The sequence below is a fragment of the Thalassophryne amazonica genome, chromosome 4 (genome assembly GCF_902500255.1).
Source record: "Thalassophryne amazonica chromosome 4, fThaAma1.1, whole genome shotgun sequence".
In the NCBI taxonomy this organism is placed as follows: Eukaryota; Metazoa; Chordata; class Actinopteri; order Batrachoidiformes; family Batrachoididae; genus Thalassophryne; species Thalassophryne amazonica.
Genome location: NC_047106.1, coordinates 96,693,900 through 96,717,481, shown reverse-complemented (window position 1 = coordinate 96,717,481; position 23,582 = coordinate 96,693,900). Strand labels below are relative to the sequence as shown.

Here is a 23,582-nt window from a genome sequence, read left to right as displayed (position 1 = left end):
TAAGCAGATGAGGTGCTGGAAGTCTTTCAACTTGCAGTGCAAAGAGGCTCTTTAACAACAGAGACTCGATCCATCAGCCGCAATAACGGATTGGCACTGTAACCTCGTACCAAACTCCCGAGTGACAAATGGACTTTTCTTCAACCAGGACAGAAGGAATTAAATTATTTTCAGATGTCGTTTTGTAAAGATTAGGGATACACTGATACCACTTTTTTCCAGACTGAGTACAAGTACGAGTACATAGATTTGGGTACTCGTCGATACCGAGTACCGATACGAATACTTAATGATACCATTACAGTTTTATGATGACTTCGAAAACATGTTTATTCATCAATTGTTCCTTACTTTTTGACTGTAACTGCTACCAATGTCATTAGCTTTTGTTTTTATATACAAACATTTCACTTAAATCATGTAACTTCACTTTTTGACTACAACAAATTGTCCTTTAACATTAATTGTGTGTTTCTTAACAAACATAACACTGCCAGACATCTCACTGAAATGTAACTTTAGCACTACAAAATATACCGCACCAATAACTGAACTGAAACTGAGTGTCCCCTCAATAACTTTATGTCTGTGAGCACTAAAAGCCTTTTTTTGAAAATGTGAGGGGCAGATTGATTTTGATGAAAAGCAGCTTCTCTGGTTTATCAGCTATGAGGCTGTTTCTGTTTTTATCTACAAAACTGAGCAAAACAGTCTTTCACTCTCCACATTATTTTTTTTACTTTTATTAAATACATACAGGTAACATACACAAATACACACCATAATCGCCCCCACCAAAGGTGGAACAAGTCATATTGGAGGAACATGTCTTATGCACACACGGCATTGCGCGCACACACGCGGTGTCGCGACACAAGGAAGCAAAAAGTAGTAATTTTAACATTATTTTATTTTTCCTTCTTTCCCGACTTAGTATGGAAATTTCGGGTGTGCGTGAAAATCCCACATTGAGAGGTTGACATGTTTTATGATTACAAGGACGAGTAAATAAATATGGGATCGGGCCGATACCCAATATAGGTATCGGTATCAGTGCATGCCTAGTAAAGGTGGATAAATTTTCAGATGATCTCACTGAAATGGACAGGTAAGACTATATTATTTACTCCTTGTGTGAATGGTTTTAATATTTAATAATAACATGTTACGCTACTAACGTACAGTAGAAGGAAACAATACTTATTTTAAAAATAGCTGATATTTTTAGTCCCTCATGTCATTTTTCAGATTTGAAATGTATGTAAATATTTCTAAGAAAAAACATTTAAAAAAAATCCACAGTTTCATCACTTCTTTCTGATGTCACAGATAGTAAAACTTGATTACAGCCAAATAGCTGGCAAAAAAACAAACAAACAAAAAACAGTTTATCATGCCAAAATCGCCTGCATTATTTACTTACTTATTTATTTATTTTATAGTCACCATTCTGTGTTCTGAACTCTGCCAGTATCGTCACTGTTGTCAGACTGAAGGTTTTCTTCTAACGTTTAGTCTCTCTCATTGTCATTTAAATAAGGCTCAAAACCATAAGACTGTGCTCCCCACAGCTTCTTAAAAACACCTTCAGACTAGACTTTAAAAAAAAGCTCCACACTAGAAAAAAAATGTCAGAAAACAGCTTGACCTCCGCCATGTTTGCAGTTGATTTGGGCTTGAATCAGCAGGTGCCATTCCGGTGATGACGTAGCAACAATATGGCTGCGGCTGAGGGTTGAAATAGAGCGCAAGCTTCAGACAGCTGTTGTTTATCGTTCACCTGCATACATATTGTCAACTTTTATTGTTCAGGATTTTTTAAAATATCAACATTTCATCATTTTTAGTGATTATTTGTGCACAGTTTTTGGTGTCACCTACACTTTAAGGTGCAATGGGAGGATTAAGATTTGTATTCACCCTTTTGCAGAAATTAACAAAACATTTGTTGATTTCATGGATTTTATTTATTGTTTGTTGATGGAATTAAAAAAAACATACAAATGTGAGCATAAACAAGGGCAAGCAGTCTCAGCCTTGTCATGTCCTTTGTATAACATTGATAATGTATATTGTTTCAGACAATGGTCACTGCCCTTATGGTAAATATTTTCAATTTCTGCCATTCAGGCATCCTGCAGTCTCACTGTGTTCCAGCTATTCCATCAAAAAGACTTCTTCAGTCATTTGAGTCAACCACTGTAGTGTTAGTTTACTTTGTACTTCTCCCTTGCATTCTTTTTTCTTTTTTTTTAACAAGCTACTGTTAATATTTTTGCTCAAATGTTCAGCTTTTTACTGTAGGTAAACATGCGAAAGGCTACAAACATCCAACACTGAGGAAATCATAGGTCTGTTATCTTATTGTATTTCACTTTTCTCTATGTACCATTTCCAAGAATGGCAGAATGGATGGACTTGGCCAATATACATGATTGTGAATAACAGTCACTGAGCCACGTCTCTATCAGGGCATACTTTTATTCATGTACAGTTCTTCCCTAAAAACTAAAACTTCTTCCATACCTGCAAAAGTCTGTGACCTGATTCTTCCACAGCTTTTGTTTGATATTTCAATAATAAATTCTTTCACCTTTATATCCATGATTGAATGTTTGTTGTTCAAGAAGATTGTAATTCCATGATATGCTTTATTTGCCATATGTGTAACAACATTCACAAACATGTAGGGAGCATTATTTGTTTACTTATTGTGGTAGTATTTTGTTTTATAGTGTAAATAAATACTCACATGCGCATCTCCAGCATTACAGTCCACTTTAGCAATGGTCATAAAACAAGAATTCACAAAAGGGAGCTAAGTAATGCTGTGCACAGAAGAGTTTGGGATGTGAAATAATAAAAGGTGTGGGGGTAGAATTAGAAACACACTGGGAAAATTGTCCTGGCCATCACTTACAGCTGTTCTGTACTTCTGTTTTCTCTATAGGACCGGTGTTTATGGGCATGTCTTGCTGGCATGGCGATGGCCAACAGGGAGCTGACCACTGCACAGGCTGCTTATGCTGCCATTGGAGAGGTTAGAGCAGTTATTCAGGCTCACTGTTTGTGAGTCTGATATTCAGATGATTCATAGCAAATTATATTAAATTAAACCTCAAATGGTTTCCATGGGAGGGGAAAAATGAACCAATTACAGAAATGACAGCATTCACTGTTTCTTCTTCTGTCCTCTGTATTTCACCATCCCTTCTGCCAGTTACCTAGGGTGAAGTATATCAACTTCATAAAGGAACAGCCATCGAGGGAGTCATCTTTGGCTCGCATGCTGCTGTTCAGTGGTCAAGTTCAGGAGGCTGAGACTACTCTGTTACAAGCTGGTCTCGTCTATCAGGCCATACAAGTCAACATTGACCTTTTCAGTTGGGAAAGGTGGGTCTCGTTGTTGGCACAGGGGTAACTTCAAGAGTTTATGTTAATGAAGAATTGTGGAGTTATTCTTAAGAGGGGAACTGTGTTCATTAATGATGAATCTATATTATAATAGCCAAGTGGCCTCTGTGTGCATGTGTACGCGTGTGTGTGTATGGCTTTGATCATGGCGAAACGGGAGAGAGCTGACATTTGCTGTTTGGTATGCTTATTTATTTTGTGTCAAGGATGAATGCTGCGAAAACAGAGGACAAATGTTTTTTGAGAAATTAATGATTTTATCTAACCAGTAAACAATGTACATTGTGCTGCAATGCACTGTGGGAGTTCAGGGTTTTGGGGTTTTAAATGTTGTTATTGTGGTTCATGTTGGTTTAACTGTGTTGTTAGTCTTATTAATTAATTGTGTTTTTGTAGTTCAGTTGGTTTAGTCAGTTTAGTTAAGTGTTATGTTGTCATTACCATGACAATAGAATAGTATAGAAACTTTATTGTCATTGTCATGTCACATATATACATACATACAACAAAAGTTGTCCTCTGCATTTAACCCATCCTAATTATGGTTAGACAATATTCAATTTTTCAATTTATTTTCATTCATATAGTGCCAAATCACAGCAATGTTGCCTCAAGGCGCTTCACACAAGTAAGGTTTAACTTTACCAACTTTCAGAGCAACCACACAGGCGACAGTGGTAAGGAAAAACTTCCTCTGAGGAAGAAACCTCAAGCAGACCAGACTCAAAGGGGTGACCCTCTGTTGGGCCATGCTACCAACAGAAATTACAAAACAATTCACAAAACGAATATACAGGAAATGTTGCCAGTGCACAGGACAGGAGGGTTTCAGGAACAGATACCACACCCATCTCTGGATGGAGCCACACCTCAAACAGAGAGAAAAGAAAAAAGGCATCAGAAAGGCATCAGGCATCAGAAAGACAACAAATACAGTATAATTTGTCAGCATTAAGCGACAAGAAAAACAAAAGAAATATTAAATGATAGCTGGCCACTAGCCCTGAGCTTCAGTAAAGAATTTAGATAAATTTGAGGCTCTCGGCCCACTCCATTTCCTAATAAAAAAGATTTTAAAAGAGTAAAAAGCATAGTAACATACTATGGCAGTATGCTAGCTATACGAAAGGGAAAGTAAGTGTGTCAAGTCAGATTTGAAAGTCTGTACAGAATCTCACTGTTTTATTGATGCAGGGAGATCATTCCACAGAACAGGGACACGATAAGAGAAAGCTCTGTGACCCACAGACTTTTTGTTCACCCTAGGGACACAAAGTAGTCCTGCCTGGGCCAGTATATAGGGTTTAATTAGGTCAGCTAAATAAGGAAGTGACAGTCCGTAAACGATTTTATAGGCTAGCAGCAGAACCTTAAAATCTGATCTCACAGAGCAGAAAGCCAGTGAAGATAGGCCAAAATAGGCGTAATGTGGTCAAACTTTCTGCTTGTGGCAAAAGTCTGGCAGCAGCATTTTGAACCAATTGGAGACCCCTAATGATGGACTGCGGTAAACCAGAAAATAGAACATTGCAGTAGTCTAGAAGAGACATCAATTTGGCAACTGGTCAAATTGATGCCGATGTCTCACTGGATCAAGAACCATCATGTCAGTCTTATCAGAGTTTAAAAGTAGGAAGTTGCTAGATAGCCATCTTCTCACTGATGCAAGGCAATTTTCTAAAGATTATATGTGGATGAGATTACCAGCAGTTATCGGCATGTATAACTGAGTATCATCAGCATAGCAGTGACAGGTAATCCCAAAACACCACAATATGTGCCCAGTGGGTGCTGTATAAAGGGAGAAAAGCAGGGGGCCTAAGACGGACCTCTGTGGAACCCCAAATTTCATGTCACTAAGGTGAGAGGTAGTGTTATTGTACAAAACACAGTGAGAACGACTGGTCAGGTATGACGTCAACCATGCAAGGGCACTCCCAGTAATCCCAAAATGATTCTTCAGCCTATTGAGTAGAATATGGTGATCCACGGTATCAAATGCAGCACTGAGATCTAACAGCACCAGAGCCGTAGTGGTGTCCGAATCCATTGCAAGCAGAAGATCATTCACCACTTTCGTGAGAGCTGTCTCTGTGGAATGATATTTTCTAAAAACAGACTGCAGTGGCTCAGAAAGATTATTCTCATTAAGATAGTCCACAAGCTCCCGTGAAACCACTTTTTCCAGAATTTTAGAGAAAAATGATAGATTTGATGTTGGGCTATAGTTTTTCAATACACTAGGGTTGAGATTAGATTTCTTAAGTAATGGTTTAATCACTGCAGATTTGAAACATTTAGGAACAGATCCAGCAGTTAATGAGAGATTAATAATTTCCAGCACAGTCGACCCAAGAGTGGGCCACAGGTCCTTAAACAGTTTTGTTGGTATAGGATCAAATAAGCAGGTTGGCACGCCTAGTGAGATACAATCAAATTCTGCAAATCTAGGTAATACCTCAGTAATGGCACCCACCTCAGTAGCAGGGTGTAGTGTCTGGGTTAAGGCATGCTGGGATATGTTTAACCTAATGTCTTCTATTTTCTTCTCAAAGTAATCCAAGAAATCTTATGCTGTAAAAGGAGAGCAAACTACAGGTTGTCCATGTATAAGTGTTGCGACCATGTCAAACAAGAACTTTGAGTTATGCTTGTTTTTGTTGATCAAATCAGAGTAATAGGTTCACTTTGTAGCCGGTAGTGCATGCTTATAGTCTAAGATAGCATCACGCCACATGAGGTGGAATACTTCTAATTTTGAACTACGCCATTTCCGTTGTAGACCTCTTGCCTTATACTTGAGGTCACACAAGTTATCATTGAACCAAGGTGACTGTGTTTTAGGGGGGCATGGTTTTAATATAGGTGGCGCAATCATATCAAGTGTAGTTTTGAGTGCTGAGTTTAAAATATTCACAAGACTGTCTACTGATGGGGCATTTGCTAAATGTGAAGCTAAGATAACAGGCAGTCTCGCTTTGAGTTCAGTCGTAGTTGAGGAGTTGATGCGTCCACAAAGTGATAAATAAGGTTGTTGTTCCACTAAACACGGCAGCGAAACTGTAAACCTAATAGGTGAGTGATCAGAGACCACAAAGCAGGAGGCATAATGTCAATATTAGTGATGGCAGTACCATGTGGGAGAACCAAATCCAGGATATTTCCATTAATGTGCGTCGAGTCATGAATGCATTGCTGAAATCCTAATGCATCCACAATTTCCATAAATGATTTCCAGAGGTGATCAGAAGGCTTATGTATATGAATGGTAAAGTCACCAATAATCAGAATGTTATCTGTACTAGTTGACAGGTTCGAGATGAATGCACCAAATTTATCTAAGAATTCAGAGTATGGGCCAGGGGGCCTGTATATAGTGACAAAATAATACGGCTGATATTTATCCTTGTGACCTTGGCAATACACAATCGAACCACTAGAAGCAGTGGGCAGCCACAGTCCGGGGACCAACTCCAGATGTAGATGCTGCCTTGGGTAGGAGCAAAGAAAGAAGCAGATCCTAAATAAGCATATTTTTGATTGTGGGAGGAAACCAGAGTGCCCGGAGGACACCCACGCAGAAATGGGGAGAACATGCAAACTCCACACAGAAAGGCCAGGTATCGATCCCAGGAGCTTCTTGTTGTGAGGCACCAGTGCTAACCAGTAATCCACCATGCCTTAAGTGACTTGAGTGACTTAAGTGTCATGCTCTCGGTACCATAAGTGAAAAATGTAGTATGTCTTTTGCCACAGTCTGTGTTTTGTCAAATTAAAAGCACGTCCTTACAGCAGAAAAGAGAAAAAACTCTGCATGTGTGCATGCGTGCAATTTTGATCATGCACAAACTGAGGAAAGTTGATATTTGCCATTTGGTATGTTCATGTATTTTGGGTCAAGGATGAATGACGCCAAGCTACATATGTTAGCTCACAACACTGAACAATGGACATTGATATTTACATTCTGAACTCACACGCCAATCCAGCAGGGGCAGTAAATCTGCTATATATTAAAAGCATGACTGCGTGCATGCATGACTTTATTTACTAAGTTCAATGTAAGTGCATAATGTAATTGTAAATATGTTAAAAATATATGGATGACCTAAAGTGAAAACACTACTTCCATTGTCATCCATTTAAAAATCAAATGACAAAATAGAAGTAAAAATAAAACAAAAACAGTAATACTGATGATAATAATAGTAACAATAATATTGTGTATATGATAACAAGAACCTAAACAATTTGTAAATACAGTAAATTAACATTAAAGAAATTATGTAATTAACTGGAAACAAAAGGATTGCTTCTGAAGGATTGTTTGTTACTGTGACGCCACTCTGAACTTTACACGGTTGTATACGCTTCTTTTATTTCTGTTTAGCACTCTTCTGGTTATTAATTGTATCTACTCTGAACGTTATTTAACAACAGTCCTGTTGTGAATTGCTAGCGGTTAGCATTCGCTAGCGGTTAGCTTTCACTAGCTAGGTTGACCCCTCCCCTCTCCGTCATTACTTTTTATAGCTGTTTCTTTTTACCCGTTTAATACTTCTCTTCATTTTTCAATCGAACTGCTGTGAATTTTAAGTAATTATTTTACTCCTGAGTAAGATCTTAGGAGCGGCTAGCATTTTCGCTAGCAGTTAGCTTGCGTTAGTTATTTCTGACCCCCATCATTTTTTCATTTAATTTTCTTACACTCCTGTTAGTTAATTAACTGTTTAGTGTATTTTATAGCTGCTGCTTTTTTACCCATTTAATACTTCTGTTAGTTTTTCAGTGTAACTGCTGTGAATTTTAATTCATTTATTTGCGTCTGTGTGAGCCTTAGGAGTGGTTAGCTTATCCATTATTGGTTAGCTCGTGTTTGCTTGGCTACATTCTTGAATTTCTTAGTGCACAAAGTACACTACTATTTCTACTTTACACCCTCCGTAAATCCTGCGTGATGTTGAATAAGATAGGGTGGCTCTCTTAGAGAGCCGTGTCCGTAAGTTAGAGCAGCTTCTTAGCTCAGTGGAGTGGAGATGTTACGGGCACTCCAGATGAGGTTAGTGTTGGGCCGGCTAGCGAGCCCATTAGCATCAGCTTAGAAACGCTGGCTGTGGAGGATGGCTTTCGGACTGTGGCTTGGCGCAGGAAGTCCCGTAGGGCTTGGTGCCCGGTTGTGGCACCCCGATCACACTCGCCAGTGCGAACTGTGAATCGGTTCTTAGTTCTCTTAGTGATAAGGATTCTATCACCCGCAAAGTCAGGTTACAGACGCCAGCTGACGTTAAATGTATTCCTGGGGCCAGAGCTCCCGACATTGCATCTCATCTTAGGGTACTGACGCTGCAGAAGGGAAGACAGAGGAAGGAACATGACATGAGATATAGTCAGTGGTGGGCACAGATAACCAAAAAATTTACTTCGATAACAGATAACTGAAAAGTTATCTTTGATAAAGATAAACCGATAAACCACCCAAAAATGTATCGGAAGTTACAGATAATCGATAACCAATAAATTCCAGTATTGGCTCTGGTACATTTGCAGTTATTAAGAAGCTGAAATTGACTTTTAACACGATCGCTTTTGAAAGCATCAAAAGCGAAAAAAGACTCAAAGAGTGAGCCAGTATTTCCATGTTTGACCATGCTGCCCCCTGTAGGAAGCTGCACAGAAGAATCGTGAGAGCACCCACAAAATGAGCTTGAAAAATAAAGTCATACTAACTTATGGTTTTGTGAAAATACTGATAGAATAACTCCATTAATGTCAATTCTGTAATTTGTACAAAGTTAACATATATCTTTTAATGTTGAATAATGCACTAATTCTGAGGTTTTGTAACAAACACAGACTGCAAATCATTCTGGGTAAAAGTGCCTCTGTTAAACACTGATTGGTTCAGTCATTCATTATGTAAAGCAACATGTTAATGTGACGTGTGTCGTGTGTTGGTTTAAAGATAAATGTGCTTTTGTAAAATATTCCATTTTTATTTGTAAAAACAGGCATTTTTTACAGAGCCCTGGAAGTGTCATCGCAAAATGTTTTGCATGTGGAGAGAATGTTTGACGATGTGCACACGTTTTATGATGTTGTAAAACGTGCACTCAATATTAATAAGTAAGTAAGTAAATAGGTAGGTAGGTAGGTAGGTTAAAATTTGAAAGCTAAAAATGTATGCCTCTGGATGACTTGGGTGCACACGTTTTATGATGTTGTAAAACGTGCACTCAATATTAATAAGTAAGTAAGTAAATAGGTAGGTAGGTAGGTAGGTTAAAATTTGAAAGCTAAAAATGTATGCCTCTGGATGACTTGGGTGATATTCCGGTTATATCAGTATGGTGTTAAAGGAAATTTGTTTTTTTTTGGGGGGGGGGGGGGGGGGGTCACCAGTTCTCCTTTGCCTACAGAGGATAGAGTATTTTTTTCTGAAAACAGCTGTCTTTTGTTTGCAGAGGGTAGAACAATATATTTATTAGGAAACTTTTAAGAGGTAGGTCTCAACTGCTTTGTTTACTACGTTATCGGTCTAAAAGTTATCGGTCGGCAATTCATCGGAAGATAATTAGTCCGATGATGGTTTTTAAAGTTATCTAAAAAGATAATTCGATAATGAAAACATTATCTTCGATAATTATCTGTTATCGGATTATCGGAAGTGTGCCCACCACTAGATATAGTCACATAGTTATTCACGTTGGCACCAATGATACCAATGATATCAGGATGAAGCACTCAGAGGTCACAAAAATGGACATAGAGAGGACTTGTGACCTTGCCAGAAAGATGTGTCGGCATTGATTAATATTCTCTGGTCCCCTCCCCTCCTAGGGTACTGATGAGGCGTTTAGCAGGCTGACATCGTTAAATAGGTGGCTGGAACAGTTTTGTAGACAGCAAGGCTTTAGCTTTATTGATAACTGGCCTTCGTTCTGGGGCCGCCGTGGCTTGCTGATGCCGGACGGCCTCCACCCTACTGGGGAAGGCGCCGCCATCTTGTCTGCGAGCATAGATAGAGCTCTACAGGGAGGGTAACATTAGGAATCTATAGCAGGCCACGGAGTGGGTGATTAGAGACCCTACAAGGCTTATGACAAATGTGGGTGTGGAATCCATTCACTTAGCGGGGAATTTAGTGCAGAAAATCCACTATGGTGATAGTGCAGTTTATTTGCCAGGGAGGGAATTTCAACAAGTTGAGACTGTGGCCTGCTTCGTAGTCGTGTCCATAAAAATCATAGAGGGATATGCTTTCCAAACTTAATACCCATTACTATATTGGATGATGTTGAAATTGAGGATGGCCCAGTGGTTGATCCAGCAATAGCAAAGATTTCATGTCTGCTACCTACAATGCACGTGGAATGTCTCAAACCTAAACATACTTCTAGGCATCTTATATATGCTACTCTGGAACCACCCCTAAACCCAAACAGTTCAACTGTCAACCCCACTGAGGTCCTTAGACTGGGTCTCATTAACATAAGATCACTGTCCTCAAAATCATTGTTGATCAATGATCTGATTATTGATCATCACTTACATATGATTGGGCTATGTGAAACCTGGCTTAAACCTACAGCTGTCCTCCCCTTAAATGAGGCCTGCCCACCAGCATATACATTTAGTCACGTCCCTCGTGATGCGAAGCAAGGCGGGGGTGTTGCTCTTATTTATAAATCTAGGTTTAGCCTATTAGCTGTTGGGGGTTACAAATATCACTCGTTTGAGCTTCTGATTCTCCGCTCTGCTCAGGATATTACACATTGCCAAGGTCAGAAGAATAAAAATCAGTCGTATTACTTTGTCACTATATATAGGCCTCCTGGCCCATATTCTGAATTCTTAGATGAATTTGGTGTGTTCATCTCTAACTTGTCAACTAGTGTAGATAACATTTTGATCATCGGTGACTTTAACCTTCATATAAATAAGAATTCTGATCCCCTCTACAAATCATTTATGGAAATTGTGGATTCATTAGGATTTCAGCAAAGCATTCGGGATTCGATGCACATTAATGAAAATAACCTGGCTCTGGTTCTCGCATGTGGTATTGCTGTCACGAATATTGACATCATGCCTCTTACATCAGTGGTGTCTGATCACTCACTTAAGTTTACAGTTTCGCTGCCATGTTTAGTGGAACAACAACCTTATATAAAGAGTTTGTTGCTCTATAAAAAAGCCCTCCGTAAAGCTAGGACATCTTTCTACTCATCACTAATTGAAGAAAATAAGAATAACCTCAGGTTTCTTTTCAGCACTGTAGCTAAGCTGACAAAGAGTCAGAGCTCTATTGAGCTGAGTATTCTATTAACTTTAACTAGTAATGACTTCATGACTTTCTTTGCTAACAAAATTTTGACTATTAGAGAAAAAATTACTCATAACCATCCCAAAGATGTATCGTTATCTTTGGCTGCTTTCAGTGATGCCGGTATTTGGTTAGACTCTTTCTCTCCGGTTGTTCTGTCTGAGTTATTTTCATTGGTTGCTTCGTCCAAACCATCGGCATGTTTATTGGACCCCATTCCTGCCAGGCTGCTCAAGGAAGTCCTACCATTATTTAATGCTTCAATCTTAAATATGATCAATCTATCTTTGTTAGTTGGTTATGTACCACAGGCCTTTAAGGTGGCAGTAATTAAACCATTACTTAAAAAGCCATCACTTGACCCAGCTATCTTAGCTAATTATAGGCCAATTTCCAACCTTCCTTTTCTCTCAAAGATTCTTGAGAGGGTAGTTGTAAAACAGCTAACTGATCACCTGCAGAGGAATGGTCTATTTGAAGAGTTTCAGTCAGGTTTTAGAATTCATCATAGTACAGAAACAGCATTAGTGACGGTTACAAATGATCTTCTTATGGCTTCGGACAGTGGACTTATCTCTGTGCTTGTTCTGTTGGACCTCAGTGCTGCTTTTGATACTGTTGACCATAAAATTTTATTACAGAGATTAGAGCATGTCATAGGTATTAAAGGCACTGCGCTGCGGTGGTTTGAATCATATTTGTCTAATAGATTACAGTTTGTTCATGTAAATGGGGAATCTTCTTCACGGACTAAAGTTAATTATGGAGTTCCACAAGGTTCTGTGCTAGGACCAATTTTATTCACTTTATACATGCTTCCCTTAGGCAGTATTATTAGACAGTATTGCTTAAATTTTCATTGTTACGCAGATGATACCCAGCTTTATCTATCCATGAAGCCAGAGGATACACACCAATTAGCTAAACTGCAGGATTGTCTTACAGACATAAAGACATCTAATTTCCTGCTTTTAAACTCAGATAAAACTGAAGTTATTGTACTTGGCCCCACAAATCTTAGAAGCATGGTGTCTAACCAGATCGTTACTCTGGATGGCATTTCCCTGATCTCTAGTAATACTGTGAGAAATCTTGGAGTCATTTTTGATCAGGATATGTCATTCAAAGCGCATATTAAACAAATATGTAGGACTGCCTTTTTGCATTTACGCAATATCTCTAAAATCAGAAAGGTCTTGTCTCAGAGTGATGCTGAAAAACTAATTCATGCATTTATTTCCTCTAGGCTGGACTATTGTAATTCATTATTATCAGGTTGTCCTAAAAGTTCCCTAAAAAGCCTTCAGTTGGTTCAGAATGCTGCAGCTAGAGTACTGACGGGGACTAGCAGGAGAGAGCATATCTCACCCGTGTTGGCCTCTCTTCATTGGCTTCCTGTTAATTCTAGAATAGAATTTAAAATTCTTCTTCTTACTTATAAGGTTTTGAATAATCAGGTCCCATCTTATCTTAGGGACCTCATAGTACCATATTACCCCATTAGAGCGCTTCGCTCTCAGACTGCGGGCTTACTTGTAGTTCCTAGGGTTTGTAAGAGTAGAATGGGAGGCAGAGCATTCAGCTTTCAGGCTCCTCTCCTGTGGAACCAGCTCCCAATTCAGATCAGGGAGACAGATACCCTCTCTACTTTTAAGATTAGGCTTAAAACTTTCCTTTTCGCTAAGGCTTATAGTTAGGGCTGGATCGGGTGACCCTGGACCATCCCTTGGTTATGCTGCTTTAGACGTAGATTGTGGGGGGGTTCCCATGATGCACTGTTTCTTTCTCTTTTTGCTCCGTATGCATCACTCTGCATTTAATCATTAGTGATCGATCTCTGCCCCCCTTCACGGCATGTCTTTTTCCTGGTTTTTTCCCTCAGCCCCAACCAGTCTCAGCAGAAGACTGCCCCTCCCTGAGCCTGGTTCTGCTGGAGGTTTCTTCCTGTTAAAAGGGAGTTTTTCCTTCCCACTGTTGCCAAGTGCTTGCTCATAGGGGGTCGTTTTGACCGTTGGGGTTTTTTATAATTATTGTATGGCCTTGCCTTACAATATGGAGCGCCTTGGGGCAACTGTTTGTTGTGATTTGGCGCTATATAAGAAAAAAGTTGATTGATTGATTGATTATATATCATTATGGCGATGCATCAACTCCTCAACTAAGACTGAACTCGAAGCTAGATTGCCTGATGTCTTAGCCTCACATTTGACAAATACCCAGTCAGTAGACAGACTTGTGGATAGTTTAAACTCAGTGCTCAAAACTACACTCGACATGATTGCACCACCTGTGTTAAAACCACGCTCCCTGAAATCACAGTCACCTTGGTTCAATGATTATCTGCGTGAACTCAAGCATAAAGCAAGAGGTCTAGAATGGAAATGGTGTCGTTCAAAATTAGAAGTATTTCACCTTGCATGGCGTGATGCTATCTTAGACTATAAGCATGCATTATTGGCTACAAAGCGGACTTACTACTCTGATTTGATCAACAAAAACAAGCATAACTCAAAGTTCTTGTTCGACACGATGGCAACACTTGGATGCATGGACAACCACCTGTAGTCCGCTCTCCTTTTACAGCACAAGATTTCCTGGATTACTTTGGGAAGAAAATAGAAGACATCAGGCTAAACGTATCCCAGCATGCCTTAACCCAGCCACTACACCCTGCTATTGAGGTGGGCGCCACTACTGAGGTATTACCTAGATTTACAGAATTTGATAGTATCTCACTAGGCATGCTGACAAAACTCGTAATGTCAACAAAAAGCACAACCTGTTTATTTGATCCTATACCACCAAAACTGTTTAAGGACCTGTGGCCCACTCTTGGGCCGACTGTGCTGGAAATTATTAATCTTTCTTTAACTTCTGGATCTGTTCCTAAATGTTTCAAATCTGCAGTGATTAAACCATTACTTAAGAAACCTAATCTTGACCCTAGTGTATTGACAAACTATCGGCCGATATCAAATCTATCATTTTTCTCCAAAATTCTAGAAAAAGTGGTGTCACGGCAGCTCGTAGACTATCTTACTGAGAATAATCTCTTTGAGCCACTGCAGTCTGCTTTTAGAAAATATCATTCCACAGAGACAGCTCTCACTAAAGTGGTGAATGATCTTCTGCTTACAATGGATTCGGACACCACTACGGTTCTGTTGCTGTTAGATCTCAGTGCTGCATTTGATAGTGAATCATCATATTCTACTTGATAGGCTGGAAAATCATTTGGGGATTACTGGGAGTGCCCTTGCATGGCTGACTTCATGCGACCAGTTGTTCTCACTGTGTTTTGTACAGTAACACTACTTCTAACCTTAGTGACATGAAATTTGGGGTTCCACAGGGGTCTGTCTTAGGCCCCCTGCTTTTCTCCCTTTATATAGCACCCCTTGGGCACATATTGCGGAGTTTTGGGATTACCTTTCACTGCTATGCAGATGATACTCAGTTACACATGCCGATAACTGCTGGCAATCTTGTTCACATAAAATCCTTAGAAGATTGCCTTGCAGCAGTGAGAAGTCGGATGTCTAGAAACTTCCTACTTTTAAACTCTGATAAGACTGAAATGATGGTTCTTGGTCCAGTGAGACATCGGCATCAATTTGACCAGTTAACGTTCAGCCTCGGCTCGTGTGTCATACATCACACTGACAAAGTGAGGAACCTTGGGGTAATGGGCTGCGGACTCAACTTTACCTAAATTCTGGGTCTTTTAGTGAAGATTAGGGCTAGTGGCCGGCGATCACCTTAGTACTTCTCTGTTTTTCTTGTTTAATGCTGGCAAATTATACAGTATTTTTTGTCTTTCTGATGCCTGATTCTGTTTTTTCTCTCTGTTTAAGGTGCAGCTCCATCCAGAGATGGGAGTTGTATTCGTGTTGGCGACCTTCCTGTCCTGTGCACCAATAGCATTTCTTGTATATTCGTCCGTGAATTGTTCTGTGAATTGTTCTGTAATTTATGTTTGTAGCATGGCCCAAGCAGAGGGTCACCCCTTTGAGTCTGGTCTGCTTGAGGTTTCTTCCTCAGAGGGAGTTTTTCCTTACCACTGTTGCTCTGGGGGTTGGTAAGGTTAGACCTTACCTGTGTGAAGCGCTTTGAGGCAACTCTGTTGTGATTTGGCGCTATATAAATGAAAATAAATTGAAATTGAAATTAAAAACTGTTGAGGTCTAAGGTTCTAAAAGCATTCTGGACTCACACACCATTCCAACTCATTTTAGAAACTTTGCACAATTTATTACCACCCTTGTAAAAATGTTTATAAACACTACTCAATCTGGAGCCCATGGATCCCCACGGGCAACTCGCTAATTTATTCTTAAGAGGGGAACTGTGCTCATTAATGAAGAATTTGTGTGTGTGCTTTGGCATCTATATCCAGGGCTTTAGAGCTAGCAGTCAAACACAAGACCCACGTTGACACCGTGCTGGCCTACAGGGAGAGGTTTTTACGGCAGTTTGACAGGAAGGAGACAAATAAGAGGTTCCTGCAGTATGCTGCTGGGGTAAGTAAGGCAGCATCCCATTTTCAGCAAATTAGCATAGGTCAAGGGTTAGGGGAAATGTGTTTACAATACAACAGAAAACCATAAGTTCTTCACCTCTGCACTGGTTAACTGTTTAGAATTTATACCATGTCCTCAGCTAGACTGATAAATATCTGCTTTTGAAATTCATCTTCTGCAATGACTTCCTCTGTTCTCAGCTGTCTCTGCTCTCATGGCGACAGCTGGCTTTGGTCTTCTTGATCGGACTTGACGTGACTAAGCTTACACGGTCGAAAATATGGCCGCAGGTTAACGCCTGGCAGCTCAAGGTCCTGGCCGCACAAGACTGTCTGTACAGAGATATGTCCTGGGTTACACCAGCGGTTGTTAACGTACATGATGAGTCCCATCTTTGGTTTTCCCGCACGCTTTGGTGTCTATGTCAGCTCTCACAGCAGTGAATCCCAGCAGGTCCACGTTAGCGTCCGGTAATAGGTGGGTTAGCCACAAGCTACTCTCGTGATAAATCTTTTGGTTTTTCAGGGCGGACAGCTCGTCGATCTTGTTCTGTAGCGAGTTCACATTTCATATGATCATGGAGGGAATTGATGGTTTGTAGCACCTCCGGTTGTCTGCTAGCCTAGCCTTCAGCTTGGCCCCGACCTTCCCACCCCTGGGTTTACTCCTCAACTCTGCCGGGATGGGGTGTCATATCCTGGCTTGTCCCATTGTTTTCAGACCCAGCAGTTCTGCTCTTGAATAAGTGAAAAAGCTGGCTCCTGGTAGCATTAGCAAGTTTAAAATATCCATGGGATATGTATAAAGCACACTGTATCTTTGTGAGAAGAGAATGAGGGTAGAAAGGATAGGGAAAAAAAGCTTAAAAAGATGTAAAAATAGAGGGCTACTGGAGAGGCAGCCATCTCCCACAGCACCAAATACACAGAGGAGCTTGGGCACCAGACACATACGTCATAAAGTTTTTGACCAGTCAGATGCATTCTTTGTTTTTTATCCATTTATTAATTTTCAAAAACAAAACAAAGAAAATCTCATAAGAAAGGTGGGAAATGCAAGTTTTTAGTATGTTTTATCAGATAAAATAATTATTTTTAAGATAGCCCCTGTTTAAAGTTTAGAGCCAACAATAACCCATTGCCTTCAAGGTGTTTCTCAAGATAAGCCCTACTGGAATAGAAGGGGAGCACAAGCTTTGGAAGGTTGAACCGTCCTTCTGTTGATGCTGCTGACTCTGTGGACAATGCACAGTGTGCACGTCATGTCAGTGAGCATGTTTCACAGAGCAAGCAGGAGTTAAGATGTCACCTTCAGTCTGAAACAGTTTTATAATGCAGTACTCACCACATTTTTGAGTATGTTGGTGTTATGCTGGGGGATAGGGATGAGGGTGGGGAGTGCTTACATTTACTTTATTATCAGAGAATTGTTTCATTTTTACCCGAGGCCATCAAATATGGCCATCGGGTATTGCAAAGACTTTGTCTCTGTCCATCTGTGCTCAGCATACGTGTAAGTCCACTCCTATTACTGCCACAGTTTTCAAATTCACAAGGCACATTCTTGGGACACAGACCTTGGACAAGTTCTGCAGTGGTTAACCTTGATCTATTTTAAGAGGTTAAAAAGTCACATTCTGTTCCAATCTAGGCCGTTTTTTGTTTTGAGTGGCGGAGGTGACAACCAATCAGAGTAGAGTGGCACCATAATGTCAGTGGCAGGTCTCTCTAATAATGCTTCATTTGTGTGTTTATATAACATGTTTGTCATATATTCTGTAAAGGCTAGTGACAGATAAACACTTCTAAATCTGAAAATGCTGTTTTTCTAATAACACCTCTGGACTGATTTACAAGACATTTTGCAGACGTCAGCATGCACGCTAACTCAAAGCTAACGCAAAGCTAACTCAAAGCTAACTTCCACTCTTGTCAAAAGCTCATAAACGTAAATATTGTTAATGATTGATATTGTTGATGCGTTACTAAACATGTACTATGTATATATATATATATATATATATATATATATATATATATATATATATATATATATATATATATATATATATATATATATATATATATATATAGACACACACACACAGAAACAGAAATTATAATTTTCCAGCTACACACCCTTGGAAACAGTGTAAGGCCCAACTGTAGCGTAATTTTTCCAGCAGCAGCATAACGGGCCGTTGCTGGCAAGAACCCTGGCGTACCGCAAGTTTTACCAATCAGTTGTTCATCAACCTTCATCAATGCCATTTAAAGATATCAGTCGGGACTCACCTTTCTACTGTTTAAAGTCTTGTTGCAGACAAGAAACATGAATCGTCCGTTGTTTCACATCCGACAGTTTTTATGTGTTCCCCATTCACATGCCTTTTTTGTTGGGCAGCCAACAACAGCTCTCAGGTGTGGAGTGGACCATTAATATCTCCCGCTTCACCGGTTCGTAAAGTGAAGTTACGGTCCCTCATATAAAGGAATAAAAATTATAATAGTAATGTCCTCTGTGTGTTGTTTGTGGGACTTGACTCCTTCCTCCAAATACTGTCGCTGTTACTGGTGTCACATCGGCTCGCTGGCAAGCTGAATGTGCATCCCTTGTGCAAAGGAAAAACCGTAATAATATACATTGTGCATTTTTTTTGTGGAACTGATTAAGCACTTTTCCTCTAAATTGTTCTCTGCCGCTGCCCACCATCTGTTAACGTCTCCATTCTGGGCCACAGTTCGAACTGACTCAGGTTGTTCTAACTCAGTTCCAAATGTCCAAGTGTTTGCTGTTAAAGGGGGCAATACATGATATTAAGAACAGGGGTATGTAAACTTTTGATCCGGGTCATTTGGGTAGTTTCTCTTGTCATTATGATTTAAAAAGAGTGAACAGTTATTTGACACTAAATCGTTCACACAACCACTAACCATGACTGAAAAAAGTTTTTAGTGTTGTCATTCATATTGTCTGAAAATTATCCAAAAAATAAAAAATTCTGTGAGGAAGTTTATCCTGAATCTCCAACCATATTTAACTCCAACAGGTAGATCTAGGCTTTGCACAATGCCCTATAATTCAGTGTACTGTGACTAGTTCTTCTGCTTTGTGTGATCAGCTCTGTATTGATCATGGAAAGTACACAAGCCTCTCACTCATTTTTTTTGTCTCTATCTCTTCTAGGTTGAGGTTGACTGGGAGAAAATCCAGGCAAAGATAGAAGCGGAGTTGTCTAAGGAACGAGAGAGAGCTGCTAACGCCCGTGTCAGGAGCAATCTGTCCTCACGACACTAATGTTTAGGCGACCTTTGTCGAAATTAGCTTTGCAGAAATTGATTTCGATGTGCTTCTGATATTTGGTGGTTTTTAGGTGGATTAGCACAGTCTCAGGGTACTGAAACACTTTAAATTCAGTTGGTGTAGTAGCCACCAATACTTCCAAGTACTTTAGCATAAAATAAAAACAAAGCCCCTTTACTATTTACACCACATTTTGTGAATTGCCTGTCAGCTGTACATTCTGATGCTTTGTGGGAAAATAACACAGTTTGTTTGTGTTTGGATGTTTGGCAGTTTTTTCGATGTGGTCTGTGAAGTCATGTATGGTTTAAAGCATTCTGAGCCTGGTAGTGACAGATGATGTGCATACTGTATAATCCACTTATACTGATGGCACAGATTTTTTTCTTGTGTTTTGATTACTTGTGCGGTTCTCCAATAGATTTGGATTTTTTTCTTGTTTGTTTTTGTCTGTTTCTGTTTCTTATTTTGCCATCACAAAGTGCCACTTTAGTTTGCGTCTCACCTCAGCTCTGTCCCCTCGGTTCTGTTTTGTTCGCTTGGCTGTACTGCTGTTTGTTATCCTGTAATTGCCAACATCTACTACTATAAGCAACAGGTTCATCATTGTGTCCCACAGCAGGTTGTACTCACGGTTCTTGAAATGGAGCAATATCTCCAACAGATGGACATTTACCATTAATGAAGGTACAATAGAATTTTTTCCAAGTACCATATAGAGACAGTTCAATCCAAACTGTGGGAGCTGCAACTGAGAAAGCTCAGTCTCCCCTAGTTTTTAGTCATGTTTTAGAGACGACTAAGAGCAGCTGATGGAACGTATGGCTTCAATAGGTCACATATGTAGGTTAGATGTGGAACTCAACTTCACAACTCAACTTGTAAAGTTGAGTTCAACATCCAAAACTTGTAAGAGTTCTTTATGTTAAAGAGAGGTAGCAAGTGGACGTAACTAAACATGCTACAATGTTTTAGAGTGCAGCAACTCTCTGGTGCACAAGGGATTATGGGATATCTCAATAGGGTGACTTGTGGTACTTTAAACTGAAAGTAAAAACTCGTGAAACTGAAATAACAACAACAAAATGCCATTTTTTCGCAAAAGTTGCTGTTGAATTAAATTCTCATCATATCAACACAACACATTTCTTTTGAATGTTTGATATACCCACAACATGAAATGGAATGGTAACACATCATTCAGTAATATTTTCCTATGCATAAAGACAGTGTCCGACACCCCCTGTAAAGTTACTGTAACTTGTGTGTTGGTTTTTACAATGCGTGTGATCGGTGATCCACTTATATTGAGACATTCTGAGCGGAAAACTGCGATTGAGATTCACAAATATGTTGGTCTATTCACACTCCCATCCAGTAGATGGCAGTGTTCTATTTCCCATAATGCATTTTGGCAAGTGTGTCTGTTAAAGCTCAAACCTTAAGAATTAGCATATCACTTTAGAAAATATGCACAATATCATATTTTCACTTTGTAAAAGTGACAGAATTGCTGTTAATGTTGATAAACTGTCCGAGAGTAGTTGTTTATGAATAAAACTATAAGTGAAAATTTGCTTTGCGTTTCATGTCTCCTGCTCACTGTCTGAGTCAGTACATGTTGAAACTACTCATAAATGACGCTTTTTTTTTCTTTGCAGTAGCAGCTGGTCCATTCCCTTCTGTTGGGGGAGGACTGAGCTTATCACAGTTGTCTGACTATTGTGAAATTTTAGGTTTACAGATGTTGTGACCGTTAAGCTTTACTTACTATGCTAGCAAAATGCTAGTGGCCTAAAAGTTAGTGGAATGTAATTGGTTTGGTGATGGTTTTCAAAGTTAGCTTCACTGGACATGCGTTATTTGGGAAAGTCGGCAACAATTCACCAATTATCACCTCGTTTCTGCTTACAACTGCTCTGTAGCCATCATCTATCACAATGACAGATATCTGAAGCTTTTGTACAACAATCATTTCCACATAAATTCAGCATTATTTAATAATAAAAGACAGAGGAAACAATCACAGCGCAACAGCAGCATGTCTCATTCCGACTCTGATTTTGACTTGGAGATATGTGATATAATCTAATTATTAACCATCAGATGACAAAGTAAAACCTCGTAAATCATTCTAAAGTCAGTTTTAAACAGAAACAAGGCAGTTTTTAGCATAAACAAGGCGATAATTAGTGAACTGCTGCTGACGCTCTGAAATGACGCATGCGCAGTGAAGGCAGGGGGAGCGATTTTTAGGGGGGACTGTTCGGTCTGCGACACCGGCATAATATAAATGCAGTAGCGCTCATTTATGGTTTGTTTTGTTGAGAGACAGTAGTATAAGTACTTACCGTGTCATTATCATAAAGTCTCACATTTCTTTGGCTCGTTCACATTAGGTCTCTTTGTGTTCCGAACTATGATCCTATAGCCACTGAGCAAAAACACAAACTCCAGAAAAAATTGTGCATGCGCATTATAATAATAAACGTAAATACTTATTTGAAGATCTCCCTAAATGTCCACATTACAGAGTTCTGGAGGCTTCTTTTTGACAGTGCACAGTTGACACAGCTCTGTATTTGTGGCATTTTATGTAACATTAAATGCTTCAAAACAATATCTTTTGCAAACCAGATTTCATCAATGAGTGAAAAATTAAACTGGAGAATTTTCACCACAGTAATCTGTATCACCTCTGTTTAAAGCTTCAACTGACCATGTTGATAATGTAGCTGCATTTTTGCTGGTTTAAACGTCGTTCAAAAATACGTTCAAATGAATAACACCCAAAAAACAACATTGAAATTAAGTCTTGTGCTCACTGGGCAGCCAGGTGCTGACAGGATCCCAGGAACGCCAGCTGACAAGCTGGCACAGACAGGATGTAAAGGTATAGTGCCACTAGGTTTTTTACCCGAGGCCATCAAATATGGCCATTGGTGTTGCGTTGGCTTCTTTTACAATTGGGTGTTGCAAAGGCTTTGCGTCCGTCCGTCTGTCTGTGCTCAACATAAGTCCAGTCCTATTACTGCCAGAGTTTTCAAATTCACGGGGAACATTCTTGGGACACAGACCTTGGACAAGTTCAAAGATGCCTAACCTTGACATATTTTAAGAGGTATTTTGAGGATAAAAAGTTGCATTCTGCTTCAATCTGTTCGGTTTGTTTTTGAGTGGTGGGAGTGACAGACAAACACAGTAGAGCTGCACTGTGACATCAGTCTCTCCAAAACCACTTTGTTTTGTGTGTTTATATACATGTCTCTCATATATAAAAGCTAATGAGGAATAAACACTTCTAAAACTGAAAATGTTGTTTTTGGACCCTAATAACACCTCTGAACTTATTATTGCGCGGATATTAGCATGGTGACATCACAGGCTGGTAGCTGACTACAAAACTTCTTTTCATTTGTGTGTAAATATAACCTCTTTCTTATGTATTATGTAAAAGCTAGCGAGAAATAAACACTGAGGCGCTGTTTTTGTAACCTGATAACACCTCTGGAGTCATTTACAAGACATTTTGTGGACATTAGCGTGCACGACTACTTCCGCTAACTCAAAGCTAACTTTTTATGGAGTTATATTTGTCTCATTAATACCTGCAAATGCACAGTGGGTGATCTACAAATATTCCTTAATTTGCACAACTTCCGCTCCTGTCAAAAGCTCAAGTACACACACACACACACACATGCAAGGCCTCCTGCAGATGCTGTTAAAAAATAAATATTGTTTTTGATTGATTGATCGATCGATCGAGGGGCTTTATTGAAAATGTACAAATTGTATGTAAGACAATATGATTTTACTAATTAAACAACTGTAAATTATAAAGAACACATTGCTCATACAGCCAAGGGTATTTTAGCATTGCGTTATATTTAAGATTTAAGTCATTAAAAGAATTTTCCTTGGCACCACTATAATTTTATTCCTTAACATTTAGATAGGGGATTCATAATATGATATTGCCAATATGATCAATATTCATGCTGTTTGGAAACCATTTAGAA

At 39.4% G+C, this 23,582-nt stretch overlaps 1 protein-coding gene across 1 annotated transcript in view; it reads left to right on the top strand.

Annotated features, from left to right (window-relative positions):
• Positions 1–21,084, top strand: part of ift80 (intraflagellar transport 80 homolog (Chlamydomonas)) — a 353,657-nt gene extending 332,573 nt beyond the window's left edge. Inside the window, exons 18-21 of the mRNA XM_034168293.1 lie at positions 2,951–3,040; positions 3,221–3,393; positions 16,134–16,257; positions 19,444–21,084. Coding sequence (XP_034024184.1) covers positions 2,951–3,040; positions 3,221–3,393; positions 16,134–16,257; positions 19,444–19,554 — 498 coding nt within the window. The 3' untranslated portion in view covers positions 19,555–21,084. The remainder of the gene's footprint in view (positions 1–2,950; positions 3,041–3,220; positions 3,394–16,133; positions 16,258–19,443) is intronic.
• Positions 21,085–23,582: the final 2,498 nt, after the last annotated feature.